This window comes from Dama dama, chromosome 11, assembly GCF_033118175.1.
Source record: "Dama dama isolate Ldn47 chromosome 11, ASM3311817v1, whole genome shotgun sequence".
Classification (NCBI taxonomy): domain Eukaryota; kingdom Metazoa; phylum Chordata; class Mammalia; order Artiodactyla; family Cervidae; genus Dama; species Dama dama.
Window position 1 is genome coordinate 67,072,891 of NC_083691.1, and position 16,355 is coordinate 67,089,245.

The following is a 16,355-nucleotide window of genomic DNA, read 5'->3' on the forward strand; positions in this document are numbered from 1 at the left end:
GCAAAATTCTTTCCAGAGAAGCCCATCAGCAGGCATAAACCAAATGCTTGTTACCGTGGTACCCAGAAACCTCCCACCGGATTACTATACTGAATGTGATTATGTCAAAACTCGTGACAGATACACAGTTTAATAACCAAAGCCATCTTCTTAAATCAGCTTGGTGTCAAACATCAAAACCGTAATTCAAGAAACTATTTAACATTTCCCCCGATCAGTTTTCTCTACAAATTAAAATACTAAACTGAATGGTACTGCTGAAAATAGTAGCTAAATAAAAACCTTAGCTATCTGAATTTCACTGTAGAATTGACTCGGTGATATTTTTAGTTTCTTCTCATTGTGGGACATGTTTTTTAAGTGGACAGGACTTTATAAATGCCTTGCATATAAATGATATATTATCTTCTTACTTTTTTATATTTTCTTCTTTACTTGCTCATGGGTCCACTTTGGGAGAAAATTGGCTGAAGAGTTGAACGGTATAAGTGAATTCAACAGAGGGAACAAAGATGACCATACAAGATGACCAAACATCCACCAGTAGGTTTTTCTGGTGACCACATCCAAGTAAGTGAAGAAGTACTTAACTCCACAGTGCTATCCTATCAGATGCCTATGAGGGATCTGCCATCTGTTCCAAGGCAACTGCCAAATAAAATCACAGTATTATGGTGTTGTTAACTTTTACAGAATTTTTTCTGTTCTTTCCCACTAATCTACTACTATTACTTACATAAGAGAACACAGGGAGAAATGAAGTACTGACACATGCTACAACATGGATGAACCCTGAAAATATTTTGCTACATAAAAGAAATTGGTCACAAATAGCCACATATTGTAGGATTCAATTTAGTTGAAATGTCCAGAATAGACAGATCCATAGTCAGAAACTAGATTAGTGGCTGCCTGGAGATGGGGAAGAATGAAAATGGGAAGTGACTGCTAATGTGTATGTGACTTCTTTTGGGGGTGATAAAAATGTTCTGAGATTAGTGTTATTAGATATAACTGTGAATATATTAAAAACCACTGAATTGCATACTTTACAGGGGTAAATTTTACAATATGTAAGTAGTATCTCCTTGGACTGCAAGGAGATACAACCAGTCAATCCTAAAGGAAATCAGTCCTGAATATTCATTGGAAGGACTGATGCTGAAGCTGAAACTCCAATACTTTGGCCATCTAATGTGAAGAACTGACTCACTGGAAAAGACCCTGATGCTGGGAAAGATTGAAGGCTGGAGAAGGGGACAACAGAGGATGAGATGGTTGGATGGCATCACAGACTCGACAGACATGAATTTGAGTAAGCTGGTGATGGACAGGGAAGCCTGGCGTGCTGCAGGCCATGGGGTCACAAAGAGTCAGACACGACTGAGTGACTGAACTGAAGTAATATCTCAGTAAAGCTGAAACTTAACAGACAGACAGATGGCTGTGGGTAGGGGGTGTACATATGCAGAGAGAGTAGGAAAAGCAGAGACTGGATAAAAATCATAATGTTTTCCTCTTCTGCTTACCTAGACAGTCTCCAACAAAAGACAGGTCACATTCCCTAAGTTAAATCATAAATCAACCATAAAATATAAGGAATTTTCCCCTAAAAATGGTGATCGGAGTTCCTCAAAAATAAGAGACTGACTTAAGGAAAATTTTCTTGTTGGGTGAGAAGTTAAGAAAAGGGTTAAGATGTACTGAAAGTAAAAGTGTTAGTCACTCAGTTATGTCCTACTCTCTGCGACCCTATAGGCTGTAGCCCGCCAGGCTCCTCCATCCATGGCATTCTCCAGGCAAGAATACTGGAGTGGGGAGCCATTCCCTTCTCCAGGGGATCTTCCCAACCCAGGGATCGAACCGAGGTCTCCTGCATTGCAGGCAGATTCTTTCACCATCTGAGCCAGCAAGGATGCAGCAAGAGATGATAAGGGAATTAGGATCGAGAAGTTCTCTGCCAAAGGAATAAAACTTGAAAGTGACTGAGGGGGCAGGAGTGGGGGCTGGGTTAGGAAGAGGAATGGTGTGTGGTTAAGAGGTTTGATAAAGGAGAGGCTGGTGCTCCCAGGCAGGATCATTCATCTCAGCTACTATGGAGTTCCAGCCACTGCTGAGATGAGAGAGAATTTGAAGACTATTAGGACCAGGAGCAGGAATCCAAGCTGATTTCAAAAGTCAGGAGGGGGTCATCTATAGCAGCAAGGAGAAAGAGAGGGGAGGGAAATCTGAGGAACCTGTACTTAAAAGAGAAAGAAAAGATTCCTGTAGTCCTATGGCTGGGACACTACTGAAGCTTTATGTGTACAGAAAATAAATTGAGGATATAATCCAGGACTGCATGTAATGACCTAAACAGACTTTCTCTCAATAGTTTTGCATAAACCCCTTTGATATGAAATATTCTTCCAGATTCAGATATCATAAACAATAGGTGGTGTATTTACTGGGCACTAGGGACCATGCCGCTCTCAGAAATAATCCCAAATAATGCATAATTTAGGCAAACAGCTTCAAGAGTAGATGAGGACAGAGATTGGTGATTTAGCCACTAAGTCCTGTCCGACTCTTGCAACCCCATGGACTGTAGTCTGCCAGGATCCTCTGTCCATGGGGTTCTCCAGGCAAGAATATTGGAGTGGGTTGTCATTTCCTTCTCCAGAGGATCTTCCTGACCCAGGGATTAAACCCATGTCTCCTGCACTGCAGGTAGTTTCTTTACCAACTGAGCTACCAGAGAAGCCCCAACTCCACCATGCAAAAAGTCCTTCTCTTGGGGCATAAAAGTATTCCATCTGAACAGGGTGGCGAGCACGCGAATAAGAAAAGCTCTAGCTTAATTTTCAAGGAATGAGTCCGAGCTCAAGGTGGCGTACCATCTTGGAAAGCCCACAGCGCTTTCTATTTTCATGAAAGGGATCCTCAGAGCCCTGCAGCCCAGCCTCTTCTCTTTTGCTGCAGTGGAAATGGAAGCAACCACACCAAGGTCCAAGACTCAGTCTCTCTCCAAGTTCCAAGGGGTTTTACATTACTCGACTCAGACTCTTAAAAATGGTTTTGGTTTTTCTCCCTCTTGCAATCAATCTTTCCCTCTAAATTACTAGAGTGCTAGTTGCCTACACTACTTTCTTGGCACTGGCATACAAATAAACAGGCTTTTATCTTCCTAATTGGATCATTCCAGACCATGTTTTATAGATCTCTTTGCATATTCAATAGCAAGCTGGCGCCATACTTTCACTAGAAGGAAGTAAAATATTTTATATATATTTGTTTGTTTGTGTCTTCATCCTGGCAGGGGAGATGGATTGTAAATTAACAGGCGTATTCTGGGAAGTAGAATTCTATGTAAAACCACTGTAGTACAGGAGATCTTAAAAAATATGAAGCCAGTATCTAAACCATCTAATTAAAAAATTCATTATTATTGGTAGAAAGAACAATAGGACATCTCTCTCAAAAAAGGTAAATTAAAAAATCTTTTACCTTTTAAAAAAAAAAACGAGTTACTGTTTTTCTTTTTGATTTTTTTGCTTTTAATTAATTTATTTATTTGGCTGCACTGGGTCTCAGTTTCAGCATAGAGGATTTTTAGTTATGATATATGTGATTTGGGCTTTGTAGGTGGAGCTAGTGGTAAAAAAAAAAAACCCTGCCTGCCAATGCAGGAGACACACAAGTTCAGCCTCTTAGTTGGGAAAATCCCCTGGAGGAGGGCATAGCAACCTACTCCAGTCTTCCTGCTTGGAGAATTCTTTGGATACAGAAGCCTGGCGGGCTAGGGTCCATCGCGTTGCTAAGAGATGGACACAACTAAAGTGACTTAGCACACACATGTGGGACCTAGTTCCCTGGCAAGGGATCGAACCCAGGCCCCTACACTGGGAGCTCAGAGTCAGCCGCTGGACCACCAGGGAAATCTCCTCTTCTACAGTTTCAAAATAAGTTTCCACCATCTGTGCAGGTCTATCCGTTTGCGCATTAAGTATACTAAATCATATAAGTATGTAACCTTAAGGATAGCTTGAAATTTGCAATCAACGGGAAGAAAGTAGAGGCAAGTTCTGCTCTAACTCTCACTGTACAGAATCCAGGTCTTCTGGAGAAAACCTCGGCCTGAATTTTTTATCTGTAACTGCAGTGTTTTTAGGATATACTTTTGAAATGTCCCCACTAATTTTAATTAGCACTAGAGAGCTCATTTAGTGCCTTAAGAAATTTCCTGCTCTCCTGGAGATTACAAATTAAAAGACCCATACAACCACAGGGCCTGGGAGTGGGAGTGGGGGTTGGGGAGAACCTCAATCACCTCCTGGAGGAGGATCCACCCTGAAGGGGCCTATAATGAGGGCAGGGATTTCAGCAAGAAATGCCTGGTCACTCCAATGAAAACTTATGTTTAAAGGAAATCCAGTTGATACATACAGTCACTAAATAAGTGTTCTTTACTCTATCCATGTAATGTAAAAGATACAATTAGGTGCTTTCACCTCATTTTCTCAGCTTCCTTGATTCTCCACAACCACATAAACTCAAGGTCAATTTCTTTTGTCATTCCCACAGCTTCACAGAAAGGCTCTCCTGCAACATTTTAGCTCATAAATGCTGATGAGTGACAACTCCCAAAGTCATTTTGTTTTTAATTTCTGACATTTTTTGAAATGTTCATTCGTACACAAGCTTTCTCCTACTACTTTGCTGTGCCATTATATTGGGGGTGGGAATTAATCAAAACTTTGGGATGTGATAATAGAGGTTAAGATGTTTTTATGCTTTTTCCTTAATTACCAAATTGTTCAGATTTATTTCAGGAAAAAGTTCAAATACAGATACAAAAAAAATCACTCAGAAAGAAATATGGAATATTTTGGTACACAGCCTATTTTTTTTAATTCACCATTTATGAGTATTGATATAATGATATTAATTCTAATTACTGTATCAAGCTAAATGTTACACTTTTAAAAAGATTACTTTTTCTACCTGCCTTAATTGGTGTTGATTCCACAAAATATAACCTAAACCATAAACACCCATCACTTGTAAAAAGAAAATGTTTACCTTTTACATCTCTTTAAAAGGGTAAAAGGTTTTTTTAAAAAAGCATGTAAGTTTCAGGCTCACAGCAGTAGAATTCCTCATCTATATACACTACAAAGTGATTGCCAGCACAGTTCTAGTTACCATCTATCCACCAGTCGACACCCTTCACCCCCATTACCCACTCTCACACCCCTTTCCCTATGGTAACCACTAATCTGATCTCTGTGAGTTTGTTTCTGGTTTATTTGTTCATTTGTTTTGCTTCTAGATGAAATGGCCTCAGACACCTGAAAAAGTAGACCAGACGACCATCAGTCCTCTACACCAGTCTCAGCCCATGGTTCCCCAGACCAGCCGCAGTAGCATCACATGGGAAACTGTTAGGAACGTAAATCATCAAGTACCATCCGGGGCTTACTGAGTCAGAAACTCTGGGAGTGGGCCCATAGGCTGTGCTTTGACAAGATCTCCACAAGATTCTGAAGCCCACCCAAATTCCAGAACCACAGTTCTAGACACTGCTGGACTGGACTGTTATTCCTGCCATTAGCATGTTAGGCTTTCTGGAGAGCTCAGAGATTGTTTTGTCACACAGACCTGGGAAGTCAGAAAATAAGCAAGATAGTTTCCTCCATAAACAGATGGCTTTCCTGGCATCTTCTAGATTCACTAAAAATAATTTCTTTTTTCTTTTCACTTTATATATCCTGGAGGCATCATGTTTTCCTTTCAATAACTCCTCACAGTTACTCATGGCTTCTTCAAGCCACAGGATGCATTCCTGAACCTTCTAAAGATTTAACACATCTGAATTACCCATCATCATTCCTCTCACCCATGGGCTCTGAATCATTTTGCATTTTACTGAATATAAAAAAATAGTAGGCTATACACTTCAGAGCTGGTCTGCCTTCAGCCACTTGTCAGCAGTGTGACCTTGGCAAGCTACTTAATCTGCCTGTGCCTCAGTTTCCTCACCTGTCAGTTCAATCAGTTCAGTCGCTCAGTTGTGTCTGACTCCACAATACCATGGGCTTACCCTGCAGGTAATAATAACCTCCCCCACAACTGCTATGGGATTAACTGTTAAAATATGCCATGAGCAGTGCCTGACACACAGTAAGCATGCTTACTACCATTATCATTTGTTCAAGGACCTGGATAACACAGAAGGAAAGACATCTTAGGAAGTATAAGGACAACTGATCAATCCTAGGAACAGCTGGGATTCTGTAGTTCTGTAGTTCTCTGGAACTACAGAAACAAAGAATAAGGATCTGCTCTGCAATCGGCAAGTAAAAAGAAATACTACAGTGGACCCTTGAACAACACGGGTGAGGAACACCAATTCTCTACACAGTTAAAAATCCCCATTGTTCAAGGGTCAACTGTACACAGCCGTCTGGAACCAGAAAGCAACTGACTGGTGATCAAAGATAACTGGTCATTATAGTATCACACTAGTCTAAAGGCTCAAATGAAAACTCAAGAAAATGCTGCTGCTGCTAAGTCGCTTCAGTCGTGTCCGACTCTGTGCGAGCCCATAGACGGCAGCCCACCAGGCTGCCCCGTCCCTGGGATTCTCTAGGCAGGAACACTGGAGTGGGTTGCCATTTCCTTCTCCAATGCATGAAAGTGAAAAGTGAAAGTGAAGTCGCTCAGTCGGGTCTGACTCAGCGACCCCATGGACTACAGCCCACCAGGCTCCTCCGTCCATGGGATTTTCCAGGCAAGAGGACTGGAGTGGGGTGCCATTGCCTTCTCCACAATAAAATGAGGTAAGAGATTGAAGTGCAGATCAATCCACTAACACAAGACAGGATCATGGTTTCCATGAGGTTCCATGTTAGTGAATAAGCTAGAAAATAACGCTCCAATTCTACAGTGACTATCTGGTTAATCATTTATTTGTACCCTCAAATCAGGTAAGTTCAAGAAAGATCTTTAAGTCACCACCACTCAATAAACAAACTCTCCTAAGGGCAACTGAACAATTTTCCCACAGCATTCAGTTGACTTCACCCCCAACATCCACTTCCCTCTTCCTCTTTTCCCATTATATTCCACACTTTCTAGCCAAGCTGTCTGGGTGGGACTGACCCCTCATCAACCCCACCATTCCCCATTCCCTGCACTCCAAGGTGCACCCTGATTAGCTGATGTCAACCAGCATGACCTCTTGTGACTCCAGTGGAGAAAGGTTCCGAGAGAGGCACTGAAACGAGCATAATCAATTAAGCTGGTGAGACTGAACCCAGGGCCTCGGTGAAAGCACAGCACTGGGCAATCAGAGGTGCATTTCTCTGCTGGATGTCCTTCCAGACAGATCCGGAACCTGGGGCAGCCATCCTGGGACTCCAGGACCCAAACACCTACCTGATAATGGAGTCTACACCAGCAAGCAAAGCCAAAATGTAGAGAGACAGGAAATGGATCCTGGTCATACCATTTAAGCTTAAAGGTGAATTTGTCTACTCCTCTGTCACTTCCCTTTGTCATTTAAACCATTCTGGATTAAGTTCCTCCTCTAAGCAGTACATGCCTCTTAATCAAATTATACTGTAAAGGTAACAAAAAAGTGAGTGATCTTCACAATTAACAGCAAACTTACCTTTTTAAGCTGTGACTTCAATTTATAGGTCATAATTAAAGATATTAGGAAAAACTACATAAACCTAATTTTCTCACTCAGAAATCATTTTATTTGAAATCTCAAAGTACAGAGGCAAGATTGTGAATAAACTCCACATGGTTTACACGTATTCAGCACTGCTGACTTTTCACTGTGACTGAGCCCCTTCCTGATCTTCAGGGCCATCTCAGGACACAACACTCCCTGCCCACCTAGGGCCCCGGTAAAAGTGTGTTTTAAGAAATGAACAGCAACGAGGGCGTGAGAAATCACAACGTAGGGGACACATGCCTGCTAATTTGATCAATGGCAGACTTACTTGCATTAAATGTGACCTCACCAGATTAAGCTACTGCTATTCAGATCAAAAACTTCTGCATGTGATACTAACTAACCTTAGCCACTCAAAGTAAGTACTGCAACACGTCTGCTTGATTCATATATCACAGTCCGTAAGTAAACATGGTTATTTGTATTCTGTTGACCCTTACACCAGCAGTCCCTAACCTTGCTGGCACCAGGGGTCACTTTCATGGAAGACTATTTTTCCATGGACCAGGAGTGGTGGGGGATGGTTTTGGGATGATTCAAGTGCAGTACATTTGTTGTGCACTTTATTTCTAATCTAGAGCTGCCGCTGATCTGACAGGAAGTACCAGTCCATGGCCCAGAGGCTGGGGACCCCCACCTCACACATGAGTTTGAACTGTGCAGGTACACTTGCACGCCAATTTTTTTCAATAAATATACAGATACACAGTAAATGTATTTCCTTATGATTTTCTTACTAACATTTTCTTCTTTTCTCCGGCTTACTTTATGGCAAGAGTATAGTATATAATACATTTAACTTACAAAATATGTATTCATCAACTGTTTATATTATCGATAAGGTTTCAGGTCAACAGTGGGCTATTAGTATTAAGTTCTGACAGTGAGCTACTAGAAGTTAAGTTCTGGGGGAGTCAAAAGTTAAATGTGGATTTGCAAACGTGCAGCAGGTCAGTGTCCCTAACCCCCACGTCATTCCAGGGTCAACTGTATTTTTATGTCTAAGGTACAGTACACTTCAATATTTTTGAAATGCAAGATGTGCTAAAAATAAAACAATCTGACAAACACAGGGCAACTCTTTCTGAAGGGCTATACAAACACCCTGTGGAATCATTCTGGCCTTGAGACCGACCATTCTCCAAATAGGGGACTGGCCATCTTCCGAAATGGTCAGCTTACTCTCGTAGGACATGTTCAAGTAGATACGAGTCTATCGTGCGAGGGCAACAGAATGACTCATTTCAAAGGGATCTGTAAGGCATCCCAGGCCTCGATGACAGGCAGGAGGGAGACCTACCTGCCAGAGCCTTGATGCGTGACCGCTCAAAGAGGCGCGCGGAGCTGTTCTCGTTGTCCCAGTCGTCCACATCCCAGCGGTTGTTGACATCGCTGTACTGCTGCTGGATCTCAATGTTGTCGTAGTCTGTGGCTACTGTAGTTGTCATCTTGGACCGTCTCAGCTGCTCCTCCACATCAGCGCCTTCTTAGAGGTCTCTGAGAAAGAAAACGAAAACCCTAGTCAGATGTCTAAGCTGTTGATCCCTACAAACCTACTGGGCAAAGGTGAGCAGAACATCACACAGGTCCTACGTGCCAAGAGTGGGTCTCGGGGGTTCATCGGAGCTGGTTTGGAACGTCAGCAATGCCTCATAACACGAGTGTGACCTTGGCCACAGCACTTAACATCTCAGAGACTCCGTTTCCCCCAGACATTAGAGGAGGATGATACTCTACAGATTGTTGAGAAGACTGAATGAAATGACAGATGCCCAAAAAAGGGTGGGTTCTTCCTTCTTTCTAATGTTTAAACTTTATAATTTAAGAATTTCATTGGAGCTGGATGAACACCTCCCTTAGGCTTCCGAATGAACAAATTTATTTCTACTGTGTGTCACCATAAACTATAAGCTTTTAGCTTCTCCCAGAAATTCATACAACATGATGTGAGAGAACTAACATCACCTTATCTAACCATCTCATTTTCATGTTAGAAAACTGATGCCTAATATTAAATGACATAGTAAATATACAGCAGTAATGACAGTACTGGTGGTGTTTAACAGACATCAAAAAAATGACTAAGTGATGACTGAAATTATGCATATGACTGTATTATTACAAATTCTACTACCAACCCCAATAACCCCACCTCAGGGACCCAACGACGGCCACAGTGTTTTACAGGGATAAATGGGAATTCTCAGAACTTTGGTCTCAATGTTTGGCCCACTGCCATCTTTGCTTTATCACAGGGCCCTCAAGAGAGTTAGGAGAAACACATTTAGCTGTAAATATATAGCTTCTCCCTTCAATATAGCTATTATTCATTCACGGAACCAAAATGTACTGAGGACCCAGTACATGCTCAGCACTGTTCCAGATGCCGGGGATAACTGTAAACAAGCTAAGGACCCAGCACTAGTGGAGCTTACGAACTAGTAGGCTGAGCTGGACAAACAGCATTGTGTGTCCAAGACAGCTGAAAGAAAATAAAATGAAGCTAGAGTGATGTGACCGAGGATGACATCAATAATGCTGTTATAAAGTTCAAAGCTGCTCAGAAGCTAGACTTAATCATTCTTACTTACCACAAAAAGGAAATGATAATTATGTGAAGTGATAGAGGTCTTAGCCAATGCTACAGTGGTAATCATACTGTAATATATAAACATATCAAATCAATGTATCTTACACTTTAAACTTACAAGCTTAAACTTATATGTCAGTTATATCTTAATTTAAAAATAAAACAGAGAAGAATGGATGAATGCCTATTTTAGAGCTGGTGGTGGGTCAGGAAAGGCCTGAGTCAGTATTTAAACTGAGACCTCAATGATCTTGCACACTCAGATCAAGAGGAATAATGTTCTCGGCAGAGGAAACCACACGTGTAAAGGCCCTACAGTGAGACCAGCTCAGCTTGTTGGAGGAATGAAGAGCTCTGTGGCCAGAGTGAGAGACAAGGAGATGAGGATAGAACAGCAGGTGGGGCCAGACACGAAGGGCCATTAAGTGTGATGGAAGACACAGCAGGCTTTTAACCTAACAACTGACGTCACTGGACGAATGTTTTCAAAAGATCAATCCTGGTGCTGTGTGAAAAACAGATTGTAGGAGGCAAGAATCTGTGCTTATGTTTTATTGGTGTAGTCAAATTCCTGCATGTTTTATATACACAACGATCTGAGTAAATTAAAAAAGGGAAGAGGAAGAAAGATGCATACCGTCCCCCACTTAGTTGTGGGAAACTGTCCTCAGGGAAAAGGTGTCTGTCATCTCCCCCCCATCCTGCCCCACCCGCCCCATCTTAAGATTCAAAAATTATAAGATTTTGTACCTGGACACTCATTTCATGAAAACCTCACTCAGTGTGCACCACGAATGTGCAGAGACCAGGGTTAGCAGACCCAATTGCTGGAGCTCATGCACTAATCAAACCAGACACCACCTGGCAATCACAAAGGGACCACTGGAGCTGATTCTTCCCCGCACATGGCACGGAACAAAGAAGATAAACAAAGCCACAAACGCGGAAAAGAAACATTCCTCTTACTGTTCTTCAAAACGTAGCTTTTCTCAAGTTGCAGCACAGAACCACACATGGCCCATGCAACCAGGCTTCTGTGGACAATAAATTGAACTGCACCTCAAGCCGTGTAACAGTTGGTGGCAAAAGCACAGACACCCCCTCTCGTCATTAGCTGTTTTCTCACAAGCTGTCCAAGAACATCACCAGCACATCCTCCATGTTCCTAAGTGAGAAGTACCGTGTCCACCTCCAACTGAGTCACAACAGCTGTAAGGCACAGAGTCAGCCACCTCTGCTCAAACAGACACTTCTTGGATGGCAGTACACTCCTAGATTCCCATCAAGGCAGAAATTATCATGTCAACAACATAAATTTATCAGAAGATTAATTTTAACACCTCCATTAGCAATGTATTTAAAAGATTTCATAAAAACAGTAAAATTCAGACACCTAAGCCCATGAGTGTATCTATAGAGGAATCTTACTGTTGCTTTCAACATCCACACTCATAATCTCTTCAAAAAGAAAATCAATATTGTTATGTACCATTTAACCTTGGAGATGTTAATTTTTAGGACTCCATTAAAACCAAAGATTTCTACAAAATTTAGCCTTGGAGGATGCCATCTCTAAGGGGGAAAATGTGAAAGTACTATTAATTTCAAAATGTTTAAGCCAACCCAAGGTGAAATCTGACTACCACGTACCTCTTTCCAGTTTTGTTTTGGCTATTTGGTGCCACCTGCTGACCAATAAGAACAAGCCACACCACTCCAGGGCAGTGACCAACCTCTGCTCCACCAACCGCCGCCCCCCTCAACCTCTGACTGTAGAGTAAAACCAACTACAACCCATGAATCTTCCAACCACTGACTTATCCACAAATTTCTCAACAAGCGAGTATTGGGTCCTTGACGCAAGTTTAAAATAAGTAATGTCAAGAATACAAGCATAGGTTTTCTACATTTTCTTCTTCTTCTTTTTTTTTTTAATGTGGACAATTTTAAAAGTCTTTATTGAATTTATGACAATACTGCTTCTGTTTTGTGTTTTAGTTTTTTGGCCACAAGGCACGTGGGATCTTAGCTCTTCGACCGGGGATCAAACTGCACTCCCTGCATTAAAAGGCTAAGTCTTAACCACTGGACCACCAGGGAAGTCCCTCTAAGTTTTCTTCTTTAATGGTGTTCTTTAATAATGCCATTGCTCCTCAAAACCTCAAGAGGGGACTGGGAAGCAAGAGTTCTTATGAGTCTATAAACAAAAGAAATACGATCATATTATTTTTGATTGTTTCACTCGAGCTCCTAAGAACCTGGATACCAGGGACATTTTTTTCCTCAACGTTCTCTGTCCAAAGACAATACCCGCCCCGAACTATAGAGTGTTCATGATGATAAATTTTTTAAAAAAGCTTCAGGGGTATGTCACAGCTGAAAATCCCACCTCCCCATCCGTAGGGCCGTAGGGAAAAGGTGCTTCTAGGTATTCAAGAGCAACGACGCAGGAACCTGATGGTAAGGGAACATCAGAGACAAGGCAAGAGCATAGATGAGCACATATCCATGACACAGGGACTCCAGAAAGCCCAGCAAGCAACACACATCACTATCCTATAGCCCACTTCAATAAGGGACAGTGGTGTCAGCTGCGGGGCCAACTCACAGCACACATACAGATGTCCCCAGGAGGTTATCTATAAAGGGCTAGATTTTCCCAAGGTGCTATCAGTCATGTGTCCCAAGGGCCAGTGAAGCAATCTGTACTTCAATGGCTGTGGGAAGATTAGGAGGAGAGACGAGAGGAGGGCTGCCCATCTTGGAACTCTGCCTGGTGGTGGGTCTGCCATCAGAAAAGCTGGAGAGGACTGTTTAAGGCTGGCATGAGATAAAACCACCTCCACTGCTGAGAAGGGTTCTCACTGCCTCCCTGGCTCGGTGAGGGCCTGAATTCCGACTTGATCACCACAGCAGGAACCCATTAAATAATTCTTGAATGAATAAAAGTCACTGATACCCCAGATGTGATATGAATAAAACCCATGTCTTCTGTGGCTAGATATTGGGGAGATAATTAGAAGGGCTTCTCTGCTCTTCTCTTAACATGTGAGAGTGTGTGTGTGTGTATAAGTAAGGAATAAGTTAAAAAGCCAACCCCCCTCCACAAATTAAGTCTGCTCTAGTCTTCTGTCCTTCTCTAATTCCTATGAACTGGAATTCTCCAATAATACAGACGTTCCACAAAGCTTTATCATTTTCTACTTCATGAAGAAGACAACTTTATTCCTTCAAGCTGGCAAAGACAGAAATAGGTGAGGAAACTATTATTGTCGCCCTACGAGGCAAAGAGGTGCCTCTGGCTCTGGCCTGTGTGGCCACAAGGTCACAAACAACAGAAAAGAAACCGGAGCTTCACCACTCCCAGCTTTGGGAGTTAAGTTATTAGTTCTCCTCTTCTTTGAAAGTCAACACCTGGCAAAGTCTAGAGGGAAAACATGATCTGTTTATTTTCCAAGGTACCAAAATCTATTTTCCCTGTCACATGGGTATTAGATCAACGCACAGGGTTTTGTTCTTTATGGTTTATCTCCAGGTTTCCTTCCAATGCCCTCTTCTGTTCTGTGGGGTGATTTTATCCACTACTCCGTGCCAACAATCACTCCCTGGACGGCTAAGGGCAGAGTCTCCTAAGGATCACCAAGTCAGTGTCTAACTAAACTCATTCTTTCCTCCAAATCCTGTTTACCGCTCTCTCACTCTTTCACTGAACGATACCTCATTTTCCTCACCGACCTCAGCTAGAAACCATGCAGTCATCCTTCACTTTTCTCTCCTCCCATATTCAGGCCCCCAGGTTGCCTGCACCTCCTGAAAAATCTCAAATTGGCCCAAGCAATAGTTTCTCATTCCAGAGCCTCACCTCTGATTTCAACCCCTAATCCACTCCCCTTACACTGCCGCCAGAGGGACCTTTCTAATATGTAATTCTAATCACTTTATTCCCACGACTAAAATCTACCACATGCCCCCAACCTTCAGAATAATAAATCCATATGCCTTCTGAATAACATCCAGAACCCTTGGAAGAGAAATGAAAGCATCTGTGAGGGACCGGCCCAGCTCTCCAGCCTGGTTTCAGTATTCTTCTCCTCAAGTCCTACAACTCCTGAAGGAAAAGTCACACTCCGGTCTCACCTCCAAACTACTGCCTAGAACAACTCTCTGCTCTTCCCACAAATGCTAGCTGAGGTGTTACCTCATTCTGGGAGCCAGCCCTGCTTCCTCCACCACCACCACCTGGTCTGAGTTAGACAACCCACCCATGTCTTCCCTCCTAGACTTCTCATATACTTCTACCCTATCACTCTGTAAGACTGTTTCATAATCTCAAAACATCTATTTACTAACCATCAGTAGGACACAGGTTCTTAAGTTCAAGTCTCCATCACAATATCCTTATATTTTTCAACTCCCAGCAAGGTACCTGGAAGCATTAAGTGCTGGCCAATTATCTATGGACTGGCTGGGTGAGTGGGAGACTGGATGGAGGGTGGGAAGGTGAGGCCACAGAAGCAATGGCAATTCAAGCTGCCACACTGGTACCATCTCCATCAGTCATATAAAGCCCAGAACACACACTCTCCTGAGCTACACAGATCTGCTGGGCTCTCTGTTTTCAAGGCAGTCACACTTTTAGACTAGGCACTTAATGAAAATGAACATACATTTAATAAAGTGCTTTTTTACACACATATTAAAATTTATGTTTCCCTTTTTTAGTTTTTGTCCATGAAAGTAATTTATTTTTTGTCCCAACTACTCAGATATCAAACAGCAAAGCAACAAAGAGAGAATAAATGGAATTTCCATTGGCGCTACATACATGCACAAACATACTTCATTAGCACCCACTATTAATTAAAGACTTAAATAAACTAAAGAAAGAAAAAGGTGACTTAACATCTGCCAACCCTTTTTGAGGAGGAAAACCATATGCTAACCATTACTTCAACAGGACTCACAAATCCAAATGTTCTTCAGACACTTAAAAAAACCCTCTCACTTCACTCACAAAAAACTTGAAAAAGGATACACTGGACTGCTGGTGGTGTCATCTTAAAAAAAACAAAAAGATCCTGCTCAGGGACTCTGGAGGGACCAAACTAAGTCTGAAAGGTTCCAGGAAGGGACCTGGAAGAGTTTTGCCTCAACCCTCTCAACTCTTCAGCGGCGTGAAAGCAAGAGAGTCACACCCTGTTTACAGTTTGCCCCGGAAGCTTTCTGCAGGGCAGCACGTGTCAGCCAAGAGGGAGGAGTCTTTGCAAGAAGCCACACCTAGAATCACTGTGATGAATAAATCTGGCTAGCCAAGCATTGCTCAGGTTCATGAAGCCAGTTCCACAAAAAGGCCCAGAAGTTCATCCTAAACAACGCGCTCTGCTCACGAACACCAGGACGCCCAGGGAAAGTCCTAGCGTGATAGCTGACAACGTAAGAAAAGGCACACAAAGTCCTTTAGAAACGTTTACCATTCACTTTTACGATTATCTAGTTTACTTGAAACTTTTTATGGGAACACATCTACTGTACAAAGAGTATGATATGGCTACATAAAGCAGCCAAAATTCATCCACTCAGACCATCGTGAGAGGAGAGTGCTCAAAGACCTGTTTAAACTTAATCTCACTAACAAAGGTGGTCTTCAAATACTCTATAGTCATCCTAATTTCTGTCTGCTTTACTTATCAGTGACAGAGAATATTAAAATCTACCACTGTGATTGTGGATTTAACAGACTTTCCTTGTAGCTCTCTGGATACATGCAAAATTATAATTATCTTCTTGGTGGGTTGTCAACATTATGAAATATTCTATTTTATCCCTATGCATATATTAATTCTACTTTTATTGATAGTAATATTTGCCTGTCCCTCCCCACGCCCATTCTGCTCTTTAATGTCATTTTGTTTTAGGTCTGTCTCTTATTTTTTATTCTAATCCAAGAGTCTGTCATTTAGTGGGCAAATATAACCCATGTACATTTACTAGGATTACTGCTATATTTGAAGTTTCAACCAAATTATTTTGCTTTCTATC

The 16,355-nt window shown here is 42.0% G+C and overlaps 1 protein-coding gene across 1 annotated transcript in view; it reads right to left on the bottom strand.

The window, feature by feature from the left end:
• SPTBN1 (spectrin beta, non-erythrocytic 1) overlaps nt 1-16,355 on the bottom strand; it is a 204,219-nt gene that overhangs the window by 135,826 nt on the left and 52,038 nt on the right. Inside the window, exon 2 of the mRNA XM_061155435.1 lies at nt 9,027-9,223. Coding sequence (XP_061011418.1) covers nt 9,027-9,174 — 148 coding nt within the window. The 5' untranslated portion in view covers nt 9,175-9,223. The remainder of the gene's footprint in view (nt 1-9,026; nt 9,224-16,355) is intronic.